General features: G+C 37.2%; 1 protein-coding gene and 1 pseudogene across 1 annotated transcript; both read right to left on the bottom strand.

Moving 5' to 3' along the window:
- Positions 1-8,248: 8,248 nt before the first annotated feature.
- LOC141621105 (kinesin-like protein KIN-1) lies at positions 8,249-11,581 on the bottom strand (annotated as a pseudogene).
- A 1,451-nt stretch (positions 11,582-13,032) lies between these two features.
- Positions 13,033-21,762, bottom strand: LOC141619843 (glucose-6-phosphate 1-dehydrogenase 6, cytoplasmic-like). The gene is made up of 16 exons (XM_074436864.1): positions 21,543-21,762; positions 20,289-20,510; positions 19,560-19,645; positions 19,068-19,134; positions 18,791-18,977; positions 17,721-17,878; positions 17,583-17,651; positions 16,965-17,023; positions 16,758-16,794; positions 16,519-16,590; positions 15,830-15,977; positions 15,411-15,506; positions 14,460-14,530; positions 13,836-13,951; positions 13,396-13,441; positions 13,033-13,296 (listed from the first exon to the last, which is right to left on the bottom strand). The coding sequence occupies exons 2-16, from the start codon at positions 20,469-20,471 to the stop codon at positions 13,129-13,131; spliced, it is 1,563 nt and encodes a 520-aa protein (XP_074292965.1). The 5' UTR covers positions 20,472-20,510; positions 21,543-21,762; the 3' UTR covers positions 13,033-13,128.
- Between the last annotated feature and the right edge of the window lie 3,505 nt (positions 21,763-25,267).

Here is a 25,267-nt window from a genome sequence, read left to right as displayed (position 1 = left end):
AAGCGGGTGCCAAAACCCTGCAAAAGCTGATGAACTACTTTACATACATAACTAAAGACGCGGAAATATAAGGATACAAACCAAAAATAGAAAAGGGAGACATATGTCCCTTCAAATTATATACAAACCAAAAGTGTAAAAGGTTTCTACAAAAGAAAGCCAACTAGGTCCAAGGTTCCTTGCTCACTAGCTCGTCTGTGACCCCAACTAGCATCAACAACCTGTCAATCGCATTTTATACAAACACGAAAGCCACAATTCAGTGGGGAGTAACTTCGAGTCCTCCCAGCCACGAATCGTCAAAATTAATGTAACATGTAATGTAAAATGTAAACAATTTGATAAACCATTTACTTGTCATGTATTCTAACAAATGACCCCTAAACTGACCAAACTAAACTATCATGTGAATCATATAACAAATTGTAATCCAAACTCTATCAACCATAGCCGGCTTGCATCTCACCTTCTATGATTCATAGAATCATCAAACAAGAAAGGGCAATATATCAAAGACAGGCATAAGTTCTTAGCACGGTCAATAGTCACTTTGTAACTCGAGTCTATACCACGAGGTAGGGAAGGTAATCGAACCGGTATCTTGGCTCAGCGGTTACTATTAAGAAAACATGGCCAAGAGACAACACAACCCTAGCCTAAAATCTGCGCAGACCTAGACATGCGGATACACACCACCGCACCCAAGACCCACAACTTTTTTTAAAACAAAGTGAAGTGAGTACCCTAAGGACACCACCGAAGGGTTGGCTAGTACTTAAGCTGACCCCATACTATCAAAATAAGTACCCGAGGTCATGCCCCAACTTGGATATAAATCCACTAGTCGAGAACACAAAGGCTATCAAGCGGTGAACATATACTCGTCCGGAGACTATAAAGACCTATCTATGATGAAGGCCGAAATACTCACCTAGGACCTAGTCACTAGTCCCGACTTGAATACTTTAGCCCACACCACACAAGACTCACCACACAAGTCAAGTAAGACACCCACTTAGCCTTAAGAGGGCAAAAAGTCCTACTTACCAACCTAAATGCTAACATTCTATCATGTGAAAGGCTATATAAATGTCTATTTACAGCATACAATCCCAACAGAATCCTCAATAAGTATTCAATACTAATTTCTAATTCTAACAATAGTAACCATATTAAAGGCTTTAGGGAATCTAGGGTCATTTCTACAATACAAGACACTATTAAATTCAATAAGCTATACATGTGAACTAAAGCTTGATAAATGGCCTAAAACAAGAAAAAGGCCGATTATCTAATTCATTCAACCGAATTTTTACCCGAACCCCACCTGCGACAGTGCACGGTCAAATTGCGGCCGACCAATCACTCAATTAATCGACATCGCATCACAAAGGGACTAAGACTCGCTTTTAAGACAATCAACAAAACATTACAATTATAGCTATAAAATTCATTTTGGGCCTATTAATTACAATTTTCTTTTGTAAACTACCCTAACATGTGATAACTATTAATATAAGCACAATTTTACCAATAACATAATTTTTGTTACTATCAAAATACTATCCATTTGTTACTTATACTATTCTAACCTTAATTAACCCGAAATGACCAATATTGTACGAAAAACCGCAAAACAAGCACGGACCAACCCGGGCAGCCGTGGGCCTGCCACGGGCCTGCCACGGCCTGCTGCCCGTCCCCTACACCACCTTATTTTTCCATTTTTGTTTAGTAAGAGACCGTCTGAAAATTAATTAATCGTCCCCAATTCAACTTTAATAATTTAAACTAACAAAAGGCACAAATTAAACATGCATACAACAAATTTATCATGTGAAAACTACTACTCAAGTAAAAATCACCAAACATACAAAAATCAAAAACATGTGACGATCTTTCGTCGAGTAACTCGAAATATGTTACCTTAAGCTAGAAAAAAGAGCAATTAGCACCTCAAACCCAAACCCTAACTAGCAACTATCCGCTATCTTCGATAATATACGAGTCCCCGAACTCGTCTTCCAATTCTTCACCTAAATAAACAATTAAAACACAATAAATAAGTATATAAACCGAATTTCCGAAAATTGGTCTTAAAACAACTTAATGAAAATTGAAATTAGAACATACTAAGTTGTAGATCGTGGCGAGGGGATTCCGGAAAGGTAAATTATGCGAAAAACGGACTAGTAACGAAGAATTTATGGCCAAAATAGCTTGAAATGGTGAAAATGGTGTTTTATTTGGGTTTGATGTTGATGATGATGATACTAAGAACAAAAATCAGAAAAGAAAGGTAAAGGGGGGTGGGGATGCCGCGTGAGGGAGAAGAAAGGAGGAAAAAGGAAGTGCGGGATTTTTAGTCGGGATTTTTACGAGTCGGTTTTGACTCGTTTCAATAATAATTAAATCCGTAAGTCAAACGCAAATTCCGTCAAGTCCAAATTTTTTAAACACGAGATTACAATAAAATTGAGTATTCATACAACCCATTTCCAAATTCGTTTACCCAACGTTCAAACGAATTGTCATTTTCCCCCCGATACGCCCTTATTTCGAAATAAAAGATTTTACACGGTTTAAACTATTTTTAAACATTTCAAAACTATCAAAATAAATACTTTTCTTCAAAATATAATAAAATTATATTTCTTTGAATTATTTTTACTTTAAATACTTAAATATCACTTTTATTTGATTAATAAATTATTTCCAAAATATATTAACGGTCCGAAATTTACGGGGCGTTACAGGAATGCTCTTCGTCGTTTACTAAAATACCTAAAAGGAACAGTTGACTTATGTTTGCATTATAGTAAATTTTCTGCTGTGTTAGAGGGATATTGTGATGCGAACTGGGTTGCAGGTAATGATGAGATCTGTTCTACTAGTGGTTATGTCTTTACCATGGGTGGAGGTGCTATATTGTGGAAGTCTTCTAAACAGACTTGTATTGCACGCTCTACCATGGAATCTGAGTTCATAGCTCTTGAGTTGGCAGGACAAGAGGCTGAATGGTTGAAAAACCTTTTAGGCGATATACCGTGTGGGGGGCGGACGGCTAACACCGGTCTCCCCGACCGTGACTCGCAGTCGCTATTGGTGTTGCAAAGAATAGTGTCTACAATTCCAAAAAGAGACATATTCGAATAAGGCACGCTGCAGTTAGACAACTCCAAGACAATGGAGTGATTGCTTTGGACTATGTGAAGTCCGAAACAATCTTGCTTGATCCCTTTACTAAAGGGCTGGCTAGGAGACTAGTCGTTGATACGTCGAGGGGAATGGGGCTTAAGTCCTTAGGTCAAGAGTGAGACTTGACTAGGTCTAAAGCTTCTATTCCTATGGCATTGTATGATTCATAGCCTTTATGGTGGTGCTTTTGAGACGCACTTGATGAATCATACACCAGGTTGGACTTAGGTCCTTAATGACTCATGTGAGAAGTGCTATTGAGAAGCACTTGAGTCACCTACGTAGGTGTAACGATCATTAGACTATGAGAAGTCTTCTGAACACATCTATTAGTACCGAGGTAAACGCACAACTCTAAAAGAGCGCGTTGCACTTTCGCGAAACGATCTTAATTCTGAAGGTATGATATGTGTTGTGGGGGGTATCGACCGAAGCTCAGCTAGGAATTCAAATCGCAAGATATTCTCTCGCTGTAAGTAAGTTGTTTCCTCATTTCACTAAAGTGTCAATTCAAATCGAAAGATATTGATACCTAAGTATCCAATCCTTCCTTTACCCAGGAATTTCTTCTCTTTGCTTTTCTTCGCCATCTGTGGGGGATTGTTGGATATGATGGCTGTAAAAGCCAAGGTGATTTGTCCAACTATTCTTTTGCTATCCCACATTGGTAGAATAGCTTGGCTTTCTTGTGTTTATATTAACTAGTGTACTCCACTTGTTAATTGTGTGGACCAAGGAGGCTTTTGTTGGGAGTATTGGGCCAGTGGGTTTGGGTCCAAACACACACGCGCGCGCGCCCCGGCCCGGCCCGGCTCGGCTCGGGCTCGGGTAGAGCACCTGCGGTGCGGGCCAAAGGCCCCCTTTTAATCTTTTTTTGGGCTTGTGTGTAGTGGGCTGTCCACATTCAGTGTACTGGAATTTTTAACAGTCAGTCAATTAAGGTGGTGTTTGGCCAAGCTTTAAAAGTGTTTTTGTAAATGAAAAAGCTAAAGTTTGGCCAAACATTATAAATTAGGGATATCAAAAACTACTTTTAAGAAGTCAAAAACTGTTTATTGACCCCCAAAAGTAGAAGTAGATATTTTCTACTTCTCATTCTACTTTTCACAAAAGTGTCAAATAATCCAGTTGTTTTCACCTTGCGCCAAAAAACCCAATTATTTGCGCCTTTTTTATTTTGCCTCCAGAAACCCCTACCCCTTATATACTGAATAATGGTATGTTCCATCTTCTCTCTGCTACTCAATTCATTGCCTCCCTGACATAGACCGACATATACCATCGAAGTACCAGGTATTGGTGTGTAAAATTATAATTTTGAACGATACTTATATAGTTTTATGTAGTTGTCGAGTGATTACATAAATTTTTTAAATATTACTTTGTATTCAATTTTACAAATAACATGGTTAATAAGAAAAAAAAAAAACAAAAAAGTTGGATGTAAGTAGTTAGGCCAAACAACCAAAATTTATAAAAAGTAGTTTTTACAAAAGTTATGGCCAAACAATCAATTTTTTTCCAAAAAGTAGCTTATGAATAAACTCCTTTTTAAAAGGAAAAACTATTTTATAAAAGTAAGGTCAAACAGCACCTAAGACTGTTAGTGGAGCGATTAAAGAGCTGTTAATGCTCCACTAATCACGTTTGACTGCTGCGTTTGTGGAGCAGTTTTTGGCTCCGCTGTTGATCTATTTTCGCTATAAATAGATCAACACGCTTCTCTCCAGAATACACAATCAATACTCTCCTCTCTTCTTTCTCCTCTTCTCTACTTATAATTTCTGGGTAATGATTATTATTTCCGTTCCAAGTCTCACAGTTCCGAGTGGGCGTTACTGAGTGGAGACTGTAGTGTTATCCTTGGGGAACTACCGGCACTAGCTGATCGCCACCACGGTCGTACCGGAATATAGTTTTCAAGGCAGTGGCTCCGTTACCACGGCACTACGATTCGGGTTATATCTCTTCTGTTTTTTCGCTTTTCATTGTTACTGCATCATTTACTCCAACAATGCTAACTCATGAAAATTCACATACTTTAAGTTGTCATTTTTCATGTATTGATATCCAAATGTGTCTTCCTCCTGAAATTTATCAATTGTACATACAAATCAGTATTATGCCAAAATCAGATGCCCACGAAATATAATAAAACATTATCAAATGAGAGTAAATGATTATAATGGAAATTAAAAGAAAACATGAGAAAAACAAATTAGCTTTAGGATGATACAAAAAAAATGCATATCTATTATTATGCTTATGGAATGAACATTATCATTTAGAAATAAAAAAAAGTAGGAATTAAAAAGCCATAATTTCATGAAAGTTTTCAAGGTAAACTAAAAATATGAATCATTATAAAGAAACTTGAGAAATGAGTTATGGAGAAAGAAGATGAAAAGTGTAGTTAAAAGTTAATGGTGAATTCAATTAGGTATTCATGTGGAGGGAGATAAAAAGTTTATTACCTTTATTATAAGATTATAATTGTAGGAATAAATATTAGGGGAATTATTTAAAACAAATATGATATTTATAAGATTATAATTGTAGGAATAAATATTAGGGGAATCATTTTAAAAAAATATGATAAGACTTGCAATATGACTTCTTTGAAATCACATGGTTATGCCACTTAGCTTATCACTTAAAATGTGCGTAATGTTAGCTTTTTTATATTATTGTATATATTTCATGTTATGTTGTCAATAATTAAATAATCAATAAAAATTATTGGATTCAGAAAATATCCTATGAAATAAATTTTAATGGTTTATCTAGCGCCTTTTATATATATTGCATAGATTTATTATTATTACTTATAGATTTAATTATAATTCATGTTATGCTGTCAATATTCAAACAATCGGTAAAAGTTAATAAATTCTTGAATTTTAAAAATTTCATGTCGATGTGAACCCTTCAATCTTACATTTTCATTTAATTATATTTACTTATTGATGAGTGAATTAAATTAATGCCATGTAATTATAAATTTATAATCCATGTCACATTAAAATTAATCATGTCATATTAAAATTTGTCATGTCATATTTATAGGTGTCATTTTAGTTACCCTTTTAATAATATTGTATAGATTTTTTTTACAAAATCTACTTTATACAAGAGTGGTTTAAAATATTATCGTATGTAATTAAATATGACATATAGATTATGGTAGATAGTTTGGCTTGCCTTTTAATTAGATTTATAAATTATAGATTATTTATTTAGATTATAGAGTTATAGATTTTTCTCTGTATTATGAAGTCCAATATAGACATAAATATGGTGTAAGAATAAATGGACTGTGAAAGATTTGCTTTATTGTTATTATTATTTTACACAATCTACTTTGCATGAGAATGGTTTATAAATTATCTTCCGAAATTAAAATATGACATGCAGAATAATAATGGTAGATAGTATCGCTTGCTTTTTAATTATCTTATGGAATTAAAGTTAAATAAATAGGTAGATTAATAACCAAATTTATGAGAGGAAAATAAAGAGTTTATATTAGTTTTTGTGTTTTTAGTGATTGCAACTACTATTTTTATTTTTATTTTTTTGGTACTTATAAGCATGTGACAATTTTGGAGATAATTAAATTTTTAATACATAGTTTTGCCTTTTTATAATATTGTATAAAAATAAATAATTAAGTAATTAATATAGATGAATTAGTATTAACCTCTATAAAAATGTCATGTGAATTAAATTAAATGTTTTAAGTAGCATTTTAATTATATTGTATGGATAGATTTTACCTCAGTTTCGTGCCTTTTGTATTTCTTCCCTCTTCAGATTACCCACGTGATGCTTTATCTTATCTGCAAATATTTCGCGATGCTTTAAAATTCATATAAAATATATATTGACCAAAAGGTAAAACATCAAGATGTCAAAAACTTCACAAAAGAATCAACATTATCATATGTAAATCATTGAAATTAAACCAAATGGAAAACATAAATTTAAATACAAATCAAAGGATTTATAAAACCAATAACATAAAATATACTTTATTGGACATAACAACAACAATACTCAATAATAATACTCAATATACTCTCTATAATCAAATAAATAAATTAAATCATAAAATATAATCCATAACTTAGAAGTTCGTGGGCAAATGAGCAATAGATTTTAAATAAATATTGTGAATAGAAACTATTATAGGTATTATAGGTTTTATAGCCATCACACAACCATAGACTCCCATATTTTAATTTTATTTTTAATTTATTTTGTGGTATTATTAAATTAGATAATTGATTGCTGAGCAACTCAAGAGGTGAATTAAATAAGGAAAAATGTTAATAAAAATTATGGGTATTAAGTAGTATAAAGAAATCTAATCAATTTATTAACATATTATATTACAAAAATTAATTAGATAGGAATAAATTTTAATTAATTTGATGGGTGTTAAGTATTATGAAGAGTTTTAATCAATTTATTATAATGTTTAATTAAAAAAATGAATTAAATAGGAAAAAGTGTTAATAAAAATGATGGGTACATGTTAAGTAATATGAAAAGTTTTAATTTATTAACATGTTTTATTATCAAAATTTCAATTAAAATGTCAATTTTAATTATAAATTATGTCATTTATTAACATATTTTTATCACAAAAGTTCAATTAAAATGTCAATATTGATTATAAATTATGAAATTTTGATGTAAATTTGTAAGAGTTACATAAATTAAATTAATTTATTGAAAATGAACAATTACGTGGCAATGAGTTTTGATGCTCACATTTACGTGGCATTTTTGGATCCTACGTGGCTTTGTCTACGTGGCGTTTATTAGTCATTTTAGGGTAGCCTTTTAATTATATTTTATAGATGTAAGAGTTACATAAATTAAATTAATTTATTGAAAAATGAACAATTACGTGGCAATGAGTTTTGATGCTCACATTTACGTGGCATTTACGTGGCATTTTTGGATCCTACGTGGCTTTGTGTACGTGGCGTTTATTAGTCATTTTAGGGTAGCCTTTTAATTATATTTTATAGATATAAATGAATTATGTAGGTAACTTACTTGTAGCATTGACAAAGTCTTCACTCCTGTAAAACGATTTCCAATCGACAGTAACAGTTGGATTGTCCATAGAGAGTTCTTGCTGAACTAATAACATCCATAAAACTGGATTCTTGTCGACGACTTGTACCTTGAACCATTTTGAAGCGACCATCATGGCGGCCAGACTTCTTTCAGAAAAACGTTTGCCTATCTCAAGCCATAAGTCTTTTGGTAAGTCGTTATACTGTACCCTTACCCTGTTAAAAGTAAAAAAAAAAAAAGACTATGTTATACTTGAATTTGTATTGTGCTGTGATGATGATTAGGGTTACAATAGTTCACATTTATTTATACAAGATTATAGAATAACAACGTAAAACTTACTGATTTTGTAGAGAGTACATACCCGGCTTTAGTAATTTGATTGGAATCGGTAATAGATTCGGAACCGGGTGCTGTGCTAATACGCTTGCTTACCAAACTGACCACCACAACAATAGAAAATAAGAGATATGTTGCAGGTTCGGTAGTGGTAGTAGAGATTAACAAATATGTAATCAAACTAAACCTTGCGCCAAGGCGAAGGGTTGATAGGGTATCTAATGCCTTTGAAGCATTAGACGAGCAACAACACAAGAAAGCTATTCGACCTCCCTTGAAAATGAGAAATTCTAGCATTTCATGGAAGTTAGATGATAATACATGAAGACATGGAGATATCAGATATGTAGTCACCAAGACATCCTCAGTGACTCTATAACCTCTCCAACCTCAGTGGGTAGAGTATCAGGACTTGATGTGCAGCAGCACAAAAATGCTATTCGGCGTGTGTTGTGTTGGGAGCTACTCCTCAGTGACTCTATAACCTCCCCAACCTGTCCGAGGGCAAGTACGGAGTCGCTAATACGCTTAGCGAGGCCATCACTCCTCGTGCCATCTCCAGTTGACCCACCTCTCACAGAGCTTGCCAAGTCCACAAGAATAAGTTTTGTTGTTCTATTACCATTCTCAATTGGTAGTATGTAGATGCAACTTCCACATCTATCCAGACTCGTCTTTCTGACTGATAAAACTTGCAATGCGTCAGCAGCATTCAGCACAGGGATCTGAAATTAATTATGCAAAGATATAAGGATGTGAAAAATTTATCAAAAAGCTCCCTAATTTTGAAAATCAAAGTTAACCTAGATATTAACTCACCTTAGTGAGTCCTGACAGGTCCTCAATTTGTATGTCGTCTTCATTCGATATGTCCCTTATAAACATATCAGTTTTTATTTGTCAAATTAGCAATCTGAATTCTGTAAATTTTCAGATTAGAGAAAAGAGAGCCAGACTATTGACTGAATACTAATACAAACCTCACTCTTTCAACAACCTGCACCATTTGCAATGCATCAGCATCCCCCAGTACAGGGATCTGAAATTAATTACACCAGTTACATAAGGATGTGAAAATGCAGAATTTATCAACAAGTTGAACTCCAACATCAATTTCACATACCTAATTTGAATGTTTAACACAGTTAATGAAAATGATTAAACGAGCTATTGAAAGGTAAATTATACAGTCGACATATTTCCAGCGTAGTAATTGAACAAGAAGAAACACGTTTTTGAAAGGATACTTCCTAAACTTGAAATTCAACACAGTTATTGAACATGCTGAAATTTATTTTATGTAGCATATCAGGGTTCATAATCGATGTTAAGCTCACCTCAGTGACTCCCGACAACAAAATCCCTTGAGATTTGTTCTCCTTAATCTGTATGTTATCCTTTGATAGATCGAGTAGGTCCCTAATAAGCACATAAGCACATTAGTTCATATCAGTCGTAGTTTCTTAATACAAAATAGCAATCTGAACCACGCAAAATCTTCACATGAAGAGAGCAGGACACTATGACTGACAACTGATACAAACCTCACTTTTTCCATGTAAATCTCAACCTGCACAAGTGAAAATAGTAAGTCGACCAGAAATATAAAAAAACTGTCTTCAGTTAGGAATAAACCAGTATACTGGAAGTACCATTGACAATCTAACTGAGTATGTTGTTGCTTCATGTGAAGAATTGATCATCTCAAAAAGTCCTTCAATAACTCGTGGGACAAGACCTTTCTTCATGTCATCACTCGTTTCAATGCCAGGTCCCTCCATGCTGTAGGTCTTCCCTGATCCAGTCTGCAACAATTTGAGACGGGGCATATTAATGTCATAGACGGTAAAATAACATAGTTTCAATCTTCCATAACGAAACACTAAAGCGAGAAACTACCTGACCGTAACTGATGATCGTTCCATTGACTGCATTAAATGCATCTGGAAGATCATCACAATTGGTTATATTATTAAACTGGGAAATAATATTTACGAAGATATATTGATGATAATAATTTCACAAAAACCGTAACTAACATTTCACTATCAGCAGCAACGACGCTCGCATTGCCGAAATATAACGACTAAAATCGCATTATTTCTCCATTTTTTACACAATAAACTAGAAAATCAACAAGTACTTTTTAATAAAAATCATATAAACAGATAATAATAATAATAATCTCGAGCGAAAACCGTAACTAACACTTCACTATCAGCAGCAACTTTTCATCATCATATCGCTCAAAATATAACAACTAAAATCGCATTATTTCTCCATTTTTTACACAATAAACTAGAAAATCAACAAGTACTTTTTAATAAAAATCATATAAACAGATAATAATAATAATAATAATCTCGAGCGAAAACCGTAACTAACACTTCACTATCAGCAGCAACTTTTCATCATCATATCGCTCAAAATATAACAACTAAAATCGCATTATTTCTCCATTTTTTACACAATAAACTAGAATTCATACATGAAAATCAACAAGTACTTTATAATAAAAATCATATAAACAGATAATAATAATAATAATCTCGAGCGAAAACCGTAACTAACACTTCACTATCAGCAGCAACTTTTCATCATCATATCGCTCAAAATATAACGACTCAAATCGCATTATTTCTCGAGTTTTTACCTTGAACAATCGGCAATGCTAAGAATTCATAAACACTAGCTTGTGAAGATTCCTCGTAAAAAACTTTATCAAAATCGAACCTGATATCACCGTTATCATCCTATCAAATTTCACAATCAAAATTATTACATTATCATCATCCGATAAAATTCAACATAAACAACACAAAAAAACAGAGAAAATCTTGAAATTGAAAGAATCATCGTCGATGCGATGAATGCAGCTAGTACCGTCATCTTTGATTTTGATTTTGCTAGGCCTTAGTTGCCGGAATCGAGCGCAAATGATTACCTTCGACATTGCTAATCGATCGCGAAGAAATTACTGAACGAATTTTGGAGTGGGAAACAGAGAGAGAATTCTAGAGAGGGAAAATTTAGTGAGAGAAAATGATTGTGTAAAGTGAGTAAAATGAGAAAGTTGGTTACACCTTATAATTACCGTCTATTTATTTGACTATTCTAGCTACATTACATAAATATGCTAAATACGTACTCTTTTTGTATCACAATAATGGTAACATTGACTTTTTGACACTTATTAAGACACGTTTTACAACGTAAATATCTTTAGTTACATATTATTAAAAATTATAAAAATTTGATATTCTTATTGCATTCATGACGATAAATCAAACAAGATCTCACATGACTATATTTTGTCTTATAGATTAAGAATAATATCGAAGATTCCCTACGACCATAAATAGTGTCAAGACTAGTTGGAAAGCCCGTGCGATGCACGGGGCTTCTAACATGTTCATTTATACCAATATAAACTTAAGTTGATCAAAAAGTTCAATTATGTTGAATTTAAATTGAAACAAAATTTCGGTTGGTATAGTTGATGATCGTTGAATTATTATTCCATTTAATATAAAAGTCGTATCCTTCGGTAGTAATCATATAATTGTACAACATTAAGTGACATAGATCATGTTCTTTCTATGAAAAGAAATTTAATCAACTTAATGGAGATAAACTGAACTCAACTTAAATAAGCTGAAATTAAGTCCATAAGATCACGGCCAGGAAAAAAAACCTTAAAAAATCAAGTTTTAGTAATACTCCCTCTATTTTTCTATATATGACTTTCTCACATTTCGAGACGCATACTTCTCTCTTCAATATCTCTTAAATTATATGATTAAATATAGTAATATGTATACTCATATGAAAGAATTTTTCATAAGGAATTTAATGGTATAATTTTTATAATTTTTTACCAAATATACTTTTGTAAATATTAAAGTCAAAGGCTCGGCTCGAAAAAACAAAACGTCATATATTAAGAAATGGAGGGAGTACTTTTTTTACTTTTTTTATCAAAAGCTAACTAGCTCAAATGGAAGAGCATCTACAATACTTTGTATTTGGCAACAATAAACGCCTATATTATCGTTAATTATAGAAATATTGGTGTTAAATTCAATTGTTATAGATCTAGTTGAGAAATAAATATTGTCCTAGTAATGTTTCATCGAGTTGGGTTAACATTATCATAGAAACCGACATGTACGCTAATCGTTGATCAACCAAGTCAACTTGTGGATATTCATTGGTTTCTATATGCATGCCTTTTCAATTCGACGATATTTGTATCTATTATAGAGTACATAACTTATTATATCATATTCCCTTTCCAAAAAGGGTTTACCAAATCTCGAGTACAAGCTCTTCGCTAAAAATACCAAATACCGAGATTCTATTACAGAAGTGCATAAACTGACAATAGACTATGAATAGTTTTTTTTTTTTTTTTTTTTTTTTTTTTTTTTTTTTTTACAGTACAATGTATAAATAACCAAATCTCAAGCCTCAGGCTTCTCAGGGCAGTTTCATAAGCTCCTACAAAGTGGGGGGAATCCAGATATAGCCATGAGTTTGAATATAGCCAGCCTTTTGAAGCAACTCATCGGCCTCGGCTGGACCTCGTGTTCCAGGCTTGTATGGAATTGACTTCAGCTCTCCTCTATCGATTCGGTGGAGAAGAGGAGTGAAGATCTCCCAGGCAGCCTGAAATTGGAACAGGTTTCAGGTTTAATATGTACACAACAAGCATATATCAAGAAACTTTAAACAAATATACTCTGTACAAAGTTATGGTTTTCTTGCCTTGAGCTCGTCTCTACGAACAAAATGTTGTTGATCGCCTCTTATTCTGTGGAAGTGAAAGCGAATTGCATCATTATTGGCATATGAATATATACATGATAATAAAATTGCACGTACCATGAGTATCCCAGAGACAAAAACAACGATAAAGTCTTAATGCTAATATTATTTGGGTTCACCGAACACATGAATTGTTGTTTAAATTTGTCAACTTAAAAACAAAAAGATCAACAAAGGTGACAAGGGGTTTTAACACAAGAAGTTCACAGCATTGCAATTGCAAGGTAAAGGGGTAATAGATACCTCCTAAGAGTATCTAAACAAACTGTTCAACGGTGAACACACTCCTTAGTTGTTCCCGGAAGATGGGGAGGGGTCAACGGGGTTTAAATAGTCACCAATATAAAGTGGAAAAATCTCAGAAGGTAGAGAAGTCTTACGTGTCCAGAATTAGACGCTCATAAGCCTCCGGAATAACAACTCCCTGATACCTCTGACGGTATGACAAATCTAGCTCACTTTGAACTGTTGACATTTCCAACCCTGGTTGTTTCATCTGTTTGAATATGATAAATTGGTTCATCAATTCATCAACTGATACCTCCATAAGGACGGTCAAAACAATATAAAAACAGGAATGCTGCTTCTTGAACAACAACAATAAAAACAAAGCCCTTGTCTCAAATGATTCGAGGTTGGCTAACATATACTCCTATCATCATTTGTAATTCTAAATGTGAGGTAAAAACAGGAAAGTAGTCACCCTATTCTCTTGGATTTCCTACATTTTCTGAATCAAGGACATTCAAAATAACCCACGAAAAAAATACTCTCTTGGATGACACAGACTCACATGTGAGATCAACGTAGATCCTCACATGTAATACAGCAAAGTTCACATTTGTAAATAAAAAGCATTTCACAAAATAAAATTTCCCCAAAATTAATTTGGGTCAAAAGTATCTTCTTGAAAACTTTAAAAAGTCGAACAAAAAGATAATAGTAAAAAAGAGAGAATGGACTAGATATGCAATGAGTCAATGACACATGCACCATTTACTTACCGTGAGTTTCATGTAAATCGCCTCTGAGGGTTGCAGCCGTATTACAAATTCATTTCTTCCTTGCTTTTTACCTGAAAACAAGGGACGCAGTAAGATTCCAAGGATGTACTTAACAATAAGGCTAAATATTCGGTTTTTTCCTATATGGGGGCAGATACAGCCCAGACTGCCAGAGACAGCATCCATTGATGGAGATTCTCTCGAAGTATTTGATCAAAGAAATTATGACACTAGGGAGATCAGTGACACTTTCTAGCGTATCTAGCTTGAATGTAACTATGGAATAGCCGTAGGTGGTAAGTATCACGAACAGTTACTACCTAGAACTCCAATCCTCCACCTCAGTTTTTAGTTTTTGATAAGTAATTTTCGGCAAGAAGGTCCAGCAAAAAAGATACAATAAATAAAGTAACTAAAAGAGAGTGAGAAATCAGTACATCAAAAAACACGAGAGAAGGAACAACAAGAAAAAACAAACCACCATCTAAAGAATTAAAGCCAACTGAGCCACATCGCTACCACAACATTGTCCCACCCCCAGCACTCTAATATTAAAAATAGAAAAGAGATTTTGATCACTCTTTTCTTCAAATAGCCGGCTCTTTTGACAAACTCCATCCCCATTACTCCGTAGTTCAAAATTATGGCAGGCAGCTGATTTGCTTTTCTTAAGCCTTCATCAAGCTTTCACATTAGTCGTAACTCGTAATAAGCGAACAAAAAAAAAAGAGCCATGTTTGACAAGTAAAACACAAACATATTGACTATCAGTGAGCTAGAACTTGCATCACACACATTAGAAGGTCATGTGTAACAGTGTAGAACCATTGAGCACCTACTACTGACGCAAGAAATAAACGAAACTCAACATGCTCTTACAGCAACAAAACCTTAATCCTGAAATAATTTGGAGCCTAACAGTGATATAAATACAAATAAGCAATTGCTTACATCTGAATATATCACCAGGGACATCTTTGAATTGAACACGTATTTCTGCTTTTCTCGAGTCCAATGCTTTTCCAGCCTTTAGTATAAAGGGAACACCTGCGATATAGCAGATAGATATCAATCGAGAATAACAAAAGATCAGCCTACAAGACATGGGCACATGGAGTCCTAATTGATTGACATGCTACAAATGTGTCTCACTGTTGGATGTCCTGTGCAGTGTCAAGGGCAGTAGATAAGATGGGGGTTTTGGGAAACAGTGAAGTCTCCAAAGGTTTATTTATTCCAAGTCAAGGATGGCAGGCTGCCTCTCGTCTCCCCTGAGGCCCTATTAATTAGGAATATCGCAGCCGACACACATCAGAATATACTACTCTAAAGCACAGATAAGTATAGAGGGTAAAGAGATAATGACTTACCTTCCCATCTTTCATTGTGAATCCTCAAAATCACCGTTGCAAATGTTGGGGTGTTGGAGTCTTTTGGAACAGTTGGATCATCTCGATAACCTTCATATTGCCCGAGAACTACCTCTTCGTCACTTATGGGATTAACTTGTTGAAGAACCTTAAAAAGAAGCACAGCTTACAGTTAATAATGTAAGCTGAAAATCAGCTACCAGGTATACATGCATAACTAGATTCATTTGAATATATTGCCTTCACTAAACCTAAATCGCTTGTGCCTAGTTTGATCTCATACTGTACATCAAGGTGGAATCTTCAGTATATATGGGGTCATAATTCTGACAAAATTTTCAAAAAAAATCCTAAATAGAAAATTATCGAGATGTTTGAATATGGACAAGCAAATAAGGAAGGCGGAAAGTTTAAAAACGGATAGTGTCTGTAACAAGGGGACAAGATGTTGAAGCTATGTCGCCCATCAATTATTAGAAGTCTAAAACAGCTTGACAGGCTAGAATAATTGGTTATTTAAAAATTTTGATCCACATTCAAAGTTTATGACATATTAGAAGGAACCCTGCTAAGCATACCAAGATAGAAACTGGTGACAAACTAAAAAAGGAACCTGCAAAGCGTTAATTGGTGTATCATGCCAATTTTATAATTAATTGAACTTAAATGCAAGGGTTTAGAAAACATACCTTCACTTTTTCATCACGGATGCTCTCTGGTGTGAGTGACGCAGGCTTCTCCATTGCAACCAAACAAAGAACCTGCAAAGCGTTAAAATCTGCTTATTAAATAAGTGATCGGGAACAAATGCAAAAAATGGCCAACGTGGACAACATCTTTTAAGCACGCCAAGAATCTGGGATCTATAATCCAGGAATAAGAGACTATCTAAGATTAAAAGATGAAACAATGGATGTTGTGGCCATACCTGCAATAGGTGATTTTGAATAATGTCACGGACAATTCTGCAACCAAAAACATAGCACTGGAATCAGAATATTTCACACAGAAGGATTCGAGAGGATAACTGATAAAAAAACTAATCAAACATATAAATGGGCCGCAAAATAAAGCCGCCAATATACTGAGTGTTCCTCTTATGACAAAGTTTCGATAACTACAGTCAGCAGCATACCCATATTCGTCAAAGTATCCACCTCGACCATCTGTACCAAAATCCTCCCTGAAGACAATCTGCAATATACCGAATTTGGAAAAGCACATTAGAGACAGATACACAACTCCAAGTTTCGATACTAATTGTTTCGTTTCAATGGGGTCAAATACTCTATTCCCCAGCTATGTAGTATGATGGGTTAAAGTACACAGGTCACTAAACTCTCTACGAATCTTGCATAGTGAGAAGCAGTGTGTTGGTTCATATCACGACACATTAGTTAGGTATATGAAAGAGCGATTTCAGTTTTACAAAATTAACTAAGTACACATGGGTACGGCGACCTACATCTGACACTCCTTATCCCGCCTTTGAGGCACATGAGTAATGTTGTTGCTGTAGGTATATACAATTATAGATTAGTGTCTCTGCTTTATATGTGTTTCTGTCACCATATAGGAGCCACTAGGAATGGAAGTAGCTGTACATTCAGCTAAGTTGTATGGACAAAATGTCTTAGCTCAGAAAACTAGAGAGCATTGATCAAACAAGGGTTTCACCCTGCGGTCAAATAATTAACCTACTGTGAACATTATCAATGTTTTCCCTGAGAATGCTAGAGAGAATTCCTAATACCTGAACATTATCAATGTTGTCCCGGTTCCAGAGAGGAAGAAAAAACCTATTAGCGAAGCGCATGACGAGCTGCAATAACAAAAGTATCAGCACCGTAATACATAAAATGGATGACAACTTTAAGGATTTATGCATTACCATGTTCTGCACCAACTCTTTCCCCAAGTAGTGATCAATACGGTAAATTTGGGATTCATTAAACAACTCTCCTATCTGTGAACTAAGTTGTTCAGCGGAATCTAAGTCTTTTCCAAAAGGCTTCTCAACCACTACTCGCGTCCAACCACCATTATCCGCTGCAAGTCATTAATAAACTTCTTAGTAATTATGTTCACTTCTTAGTCAAATACTTAAGGATGAACAATTGAACACTTTCCAGCAAAAGAAAAAGGTAAACAGTGATCATTGTGTCAAATTACGGATGAAGGCGGCTAGTGATTCGGGAATCATGCAATTGTTTTCAAATAATTAATGCTGGAATTTAAATTAGAGCACAATCTACACATTTTGACAGCTGAAATATCACATACAAATTTCATAACCAGTTTTTCATTTTTTAAGTGAATTTCACTTGCAGTATTAATTTTGAAAGTGAACTAAAAAGTCATGACGAACATTCAAATTACACTTTATAATCTACCGTAAAAGTCATGACGAACATTCAAATATGGGTGACAGAAACACGAGAATGCGTCCAAGGCCAAAGTTAGCATTTCACTCTGGTGGTCAACCGTTGTTAAATGTAGACAATATAAATGGGATGGAGGGAGCAATATGCACAAATTTTAGTAACACGACAGCACAACAAAGACCGACCACCAGTCATTAACTCGTTGCCACAGGGACTTTTTTTTAACTAAAGGTAGAACATAATCTTGAACTTTCTCTCTCCAAAATGTGGCACCAACAGCAGGATGGCTTATTTTTGTTGCTTCTGATATATATACACGGCAGCAACACTGGCATTGCAACATATTGAAAAATGGGGTTTTGACCTCACAAGTTTTGGAAATGGATGTTATACATAGCTTTATTTGACAAATTTGAAAATTTTTATTTTTAGACCGACAATGAGGAATTGAGGATAAATGACAACGAAAAAAATGACCCACTAGAGGATTTCGTTCTCTGCCACTGCTAGGAATGTGAAAGAGCGACTTCATTTATACCAGGTAAAAACAACTCAATGCAGAGGATTGGGAACATACATTTAGTCATACAGCAAAGACTGATCATTCTGCAGACTGATGGATACACTGATGGAGGGAGAGCAAGATAGAAGAGTCTCCTAGCAACTCCATCTTGCCTATTCTGTTCACACTCGTATTTGGATATTTCTTTATCCAATAACCGAAAGCCTTCCTCAGTGTCATAAGAACCACTAACATATTTGATCTGGAAAGTAAGCAGGTAATCTGTTAATCTTCTGATGAAATTATTGGATGAAATTACTAAAACAAACGGAGGAATATAACGGCTACTAACCAGATGCAAGAAGTTGGCAACTTCTTCAGATATCTGTGCTGTTACGTTCTTGGAAGGGATCAGGTATCTGAATATATTAGCAAAGACATTCAAAAGGACAACATGATGAATATACTCCATATTATGATAATAATAGAATAGCAGAGGCTATCCCATGCAGTGATGCAGATTACAACATGAAATACCAAGGCATACATGTTTAAATTAAAACGCCACAAGTAATTGACCCAAACTGAAATATCAGGACATACCCTAAACGCTGTAACCACCGATTCGAAATGACTGGACTCAAATTGACCCAACCAATCCTACCCGAAGTGACTCAACAAAAACACACCTGAAACTGGCTGAGAGCCCAACAGAATTATATAACAAACCCAAAATGACTCAAGCCAAGCTGGCCCGCTCTAAACCCGACCCAAATGATCTATCTGCCAGGTTTAAATTGATAAGTAGATAGTAACAAAGATTTTGTAAGACAAAATGTCTCACCCACGAATGCGATCTCTCAATTCATCATTTGTCATTTTTGACCTTGCATAACCAAATATGTGAACTTCATTGGGAGGGAGAAATCCCTGAACAATTAGTAAGCAATCCAAATTAATAATATGTATTAATCTTAAAAACTCAATCAAAATAAAACCTTGGAAACCTCAACATAAATGATACTAATAAATTGACTCTCCTTGAGATACTATTTACTAACAATTGTGCAGAAGGATTTAATGACTTCTTATGTCTGTTAGTTACGCTGACTTAATTACAGTAAGGGATTCCATAATACGTAGTATATTGCATGATTATCAACTCTACAGGTCAAGATTAGCACGCAAGCCTACAGAGGTTTTCTAGACGGAATGTTTAACCTAAACACAGCTAACTGGTAAAAACATGATTTAAGAATGTGAATGCATTAGACAAAATTACATAGCCAAAATTTGGCGCAAGCTTACAATATTGTGGATGTGCTGTTAACTTTTATATGCTTCACAATATTTCCCAAAGTCCTTAAATTATGACTAATATTTCGGAATTAGAGTTCAGGAAAAAAAAAAAAAAAAAAAAACTAAAGTTGTCAAACAACATCCATGGTGATAGTTCCTGTGATTTAACGCAACTGTTCATCTTGTGTTCGATTTCTAAACCTAACAGTAACGGCAGAGTAAGCCAGCAAAAAACAAAGAATCTAAATGAAGACACATATGTATGTAGTTTAACCTGACAATAAAGGTTGAATAGCGCAGGAAAAGTCTTCTTCTTGGCAAGATCCCCAGATGCACCAAGGACAATGATAGACAAGGACCCGCATTCTTGTGAACTTTCAGAGTCTCCTCTGTCTACGAATGAGTCGTTCCTGAAACTCAGTCTTTTCTCTATATGCCACTGGCTTGACCCCGTCATTACTGGATCCGAGTAGAAAAAAACTCACTTGTTTGAAGACTGGAAATAATCACCAACATAACAAGTTATTATCTCTCAACTAAAACATCACATCAACTATGGAATAAATCTCAGAACACGAGTAAAAAGCACATCATTTTACTACAATGATATATTGATGAGAAAAAAGTAGTGATGTCATTCGGTAGCTATACACAATGTGGAGATTCGTTGGACTGTACTACCAGTCTACCACAAGGAACGGCTTTCATTTTTTTTCTAGTTAGCGACCCTAAGTTTAAGGCTTTATTTAAAACGCCCTTCATGACTCTAAGTATTTCTTAACACTAAGAAATATTGATGGTAAGTGAAAGACCCAGCTGGTCTCATACTAAAACCGCGTTGTTCAGATCATCTCTTAAGACGGCGACCACACTATTCTGAATTATGAAGAAGTAAGACACATCCAGATGTCGATAGGTCCATATTCAAGAACATAACCCTGACAACTTCATGCAGAGAACAACAACATGGAATCACATGCTCAAGAGCATCAATATCAACCACGTAATAACGAATCTAAATACAAACATGTAACGGGAATATGATGACTATGATCTGTATCACTACAATCTGCAAGCATCAGCATCAATTCACTCACTAGCTCAAAATTTGACAATAAATGACCCCACCCCCCACAATTACACTAAAATATACAATGATGATGATCAAACAAATACTTGGAATCGGCTTCGATAACATCATGAACAACAGTTTGATTCGAAACCCAGATCTAAACAACAAAGTTGAATGAGAATATGATGAATAAAGCTTCTAACAGCAAGCATCAGCAACAATTCACTCACTAATAAATACAAATGATGATCATGGGGACACAACACAGTCACATAAATTATATAACCAAATTCCAACATCTAAAATATTCCAAACTTCAACTAACAATCAATGATCAAACCCATTAATGATTTTCAAAGATATACTCATAAATCCAATAAAACCAACACATAAACATATAACATAAACCAAAAAGTAAGAATAAAAAAAGAATGAAAATAGAGAAAAGGGAATGACCTGAAAAAAAGGAAGAAAGAAGAAGCAGAGAAAGTAGGTAAGGTGTGATCTTAGAGTTGTAAACTGAACATATATGAACATAAACAGGAGGAAGAATGTTAGTTATGTATAAAGTATGAGATATTGGTGACTGAATGAATGGTGAGGTAGGTGAATTTGTGATTTCTGAATACGTGATTGTTTTTCAATTAATTTTTTTTTTGTGCGTAGTTGGCCCGCTGCCTAATGCGACTATCTTTTGCCTTTTTTTCTTCGAGTGGGTGTCGGTAGAGGTTCTACAAAATCGGACAGTCTTGCTTGTGACCTCACATAGCCCTCTTTCACTTGCCTTTTCATTTGTTTCCTGTGAGTGGTGTGGACTAAAGGCTGAGCAAAATCGGTTATTCGCTTCGATTTTGCAAACCGATTCAGTTACCCGGTTTTAAAATTGGTTTTTTCGGTAAACTGGATCCGATTCGTATTAAATCGGCTAACCAATTTGATGGGGCATATTCTGCACCCGCTGACCAAGTCAACATATTGAGCGAGGTCAAAGATATCCACAGCCAGTCAACGACTTTAAACAAGATATCCGATGCCTATCGGCCGATCACCCTCTCTACCGCTAACTAGCCACCGGAGACACATCCGCGTACTCATATCCAAGACCCCTCGGCATGGAGTCAACCGGGCCCTTCGGCCGACAGGGTCCTCGGCCGAGGTCAGATCAGTCTTTCCACCTGCTAGCCACTTGGCCACTTGGCCACTACGTGACAAAAGGTGAAAGTCTATAAATACTCCACCTCTCTCATTGAGAAGGGGATCCAGAATCTAACCTAAGAACCACTTAAATTGGTATTAACTCTCTCATCTCTCTACAATACATGTCATCAAGCAACATACTACTTAATCACAATAAGTTCACTGACTTGAGCGTCGGAGTGAGTACGCTTGCACAAAGCCAAGCCCTCGGTTGCTCGTTGTTGCAGGAGAGGCCGAGGAGAGCAATCAAGGCTAGAAGAGGCATTATTCGACAAAGCTAGCGTGGTAAACAAACCTACTTCGGAATTCATACCCGGAACAATTGGCGCCGTCTGTGGGGAAAGATACTAGAAGCTAGTCATTCCCAAACCAAAAAAAAAAAAACCCACCCAAAAAGCTAAGAAGATGTCAAAAGAACAAGAGGTGTTCGTAACCGAAGAGCCCCTCCACCCAGATGATACCGTCCACAATTCTGGAGTTGTGCAGCCCTCCACCAGCCGGATAATTCAACCGGAGTTCGGGATGCCAATAATGCCGATACGCCGCCGCCGCCGACCAGACCACCACCGTCATGGGCGTGTGGTTGATGCAAAGAAAGTGGCGCTCTGGACTCGATTGTCGGTCGCCGCTCACACACATCACACCGACAAGAGCGGCGGGACCCGTCCGAGAAGCTAGGGCCCAAAAGGTGACTCCGAGAAACCTGAACGAAGCACTAAGAGAGGCTGAGCCTACCAAGACGCCGGGGAGCCCAGTGTCGGTGGTAGAACTAAGCCCTTCCCGCACTCGCGGAAGGACGATGTCGCCGCGACGCCCACGAGGCATGCCCCACGAGCGAAAGGAGTCCGACTCACCGTAGTCGGAGAAAGAGTCCGACTCACCGAGTCGGAGAAGGAGTCCGACTCACCGAGTCGAAGAAGGAGTCCGACTCACCGTAGTCGGAGAAGAAGCCCTTCCCGCCACGGGGAGAGGGGCCGGACTAAGGATGCGAGGAGCCGATCGCCGCGTGTCATTAGACACGTGGTCGACACCCCTCGGTGCCTCGTCCTAGAGACCCAGGTGCCGCCAAAGCTAAAGCTACCATCTATATCATACAAAGGAGAGGGCGACCCAACCGATCATGCCGAGGCTTTCGAGTCTCACATGTCGGTGTGGGAGCAACCTGACGAGGTCTGGTGCCGAATTTTCCCAACGACCTTGGTTGGAATGGCGCAAAGCTGGTACAAGGGGCTACCCGATGGGTCGGTATACTCCTATTCCGACCTAAGAGACGCGTTTTTGGCCCAGTACTCTACCAATAAAAGGAGAGCCGTCGAGACATCGGATCTCCTGACCATCGAGCGAGGGAGGGAGGCGAGTCACTCCGGCTATGTGAAGAGGTTCGATGCCGGGTTCAAGACAGATTAGGGAGCCGAACGCAATGAACTAGCGCCCTTCGCACGATGAAAGGCCTCCCAGGGGACTTGAAAACGAGCTCATCAAGTGCGGTGGCCTGAGCCTTGAGTCCGCCAGGAAATTGGCCGACCAGGCCATTAAGGTCGAAGACTATCACAAAATATGGATAGGCCACGGCGAGGCCGGGCACTCAGAAAGAAAGAGCCACCGGGAGGACAAGCCGGATGAAGGGCGCCGTGACAATAATAGGTCGCGGACCGACAGGCCCGCCGGAAGCGAACCCGGCGGACGGGGAGTTCGGTCCGTACTACCATAAGAAGTACAAAGATCACACCCCCTGGTCGTATCGGCCGCCGAGGTCTTCTCCCGAGCGAAACGAGGGGCGAGAAGTGGGAAAGGCCCCCAAACCTAGGGGGACGGTGACACGAGCCTCGTATCTTTGTGAGTACCACGGCCACACCGGTCACTTAACCAACGATCGCGGCATTTGAAGAATGCCATTGAAGAGCTGATCCGAAAAGGGAGCCTCGGCAAGTATGTTGCCGGAGGCCAAAAGACTAACACCGGTGGCTCAGATAAAAAATCCGTCTTTGAACGAATAGGAACAATTCATGTTGTCATCGGGGGAAACGAGAACGGCGGATCCGCTCGCGGACACAAACGGCACCTGAACGGATCAGATCAAAGTCCGTCAACTTCGTGCCCACTACAGCGGCCCGCGCTTCCAACATCCCGAACATAACTATTGGGAAGGAGGACTACGAAGGAATCATCGCCCCGCATAGCGACCCACTCGTAGTCCACTTAGACATAGCCAACCACCTGGTCATGAGATGCCTGATTGACACGGGTGCTTACACGAACATCATGTTCAGGGAGTGCTTTCTAGGGCTCGGCCTGAAAATTGCGGACCTTAGCCCATGCACCAACCCATTGTACAGCTTCTCCGGGGCAGGCTTGGTCCCCCTGGGGTCTATCAAGTTACCGGTGATGTTCGACGATCGACGCGGCCAAGAATGTGATGTCCGAGTTCGTGGTCATCGACGGCTCATCCGCATATAACGTTCTCATCGGTCGTATCACCCCCGAGTGAGGTCGATCTTTGTAATGTCCATCCGGGCCCTGACACTGATGTATGTCTCGGACCGCGGGGAGGTTCATAAACTCGTCTCAAAGAACGAAAAAGACGAGGTGGTCAACGTCCAAATATCGGCCAGAGGATGCAACATGCAATCCTTCAAGGTAGCAAAGAAAGAGGAAAAAGGGAAGAACCCATCCTTACGACAGGAAGACGAACCGATGAGCACCAACCACGTCGGCATGGTCGAAGGGGCAGAGACCGAGCAGATAGAGATCGATCCAGGACGCACCGTAACTGTCGGTGTCGGCCTGGAGCCAAAATTCAGGGCCGATCTCCTAGACCTGCTGAGGAGGAACAAAGACGTCTTTGCGTACTCAGCCGCCGAGATGCCAGGTGTAAGCCGAGAGGTCATCGTTCACAAGCTGAACGTACTCCCCAGCGCCCGCCCTGTGAGGCAGAGGGTGAGAAACTCCTCGGCCGAAAAAGAGGATGCCATCAAAGCCGAGGT

The sequence above is a fragment of the Silene latifolia genome, chromosome X (assembly GCF_048544455.1).
Source record: "Silene latifolia isolate original U9 population chromosome X, ASM4854445v1, whole genome shotgun sequence".
Taxonomy (NCBI): Eukaryota; Viridiplantae; Streptophyta; class Magnoliopsida; order Caryophyllales; family Caryophyllaceae; genus Silene; species Silene latifolia.
Note: the sequence above shows the minus strand (reverse complement) of the source record. Positions and strands in the feature narration are given on the sequence as shown.

Coding starts and splice junctions, on each gene's coding strand:
- LOC141619843 (XM_074436864.1), bottom strand. CDS start 20,471: ATGACGGGGTCAAGCCAGTGGCATATAGAGAAAAGACTGAGTTTCAGG. Junction 17,652..17,720: donor AAGAGTTGGTGCAGAACATG/GTAATGCATAAA, acceptor TTGTTATTGCAG/CTCGTCATGCGCTTCGCTAA. Junction 16,591..16,757: donor TTCAAAATCACCTATTGCAG/GTATGGCCACAA, acceptor AACGCTTTGCAG/GTTCTTTGTTTGGTTGCAAT.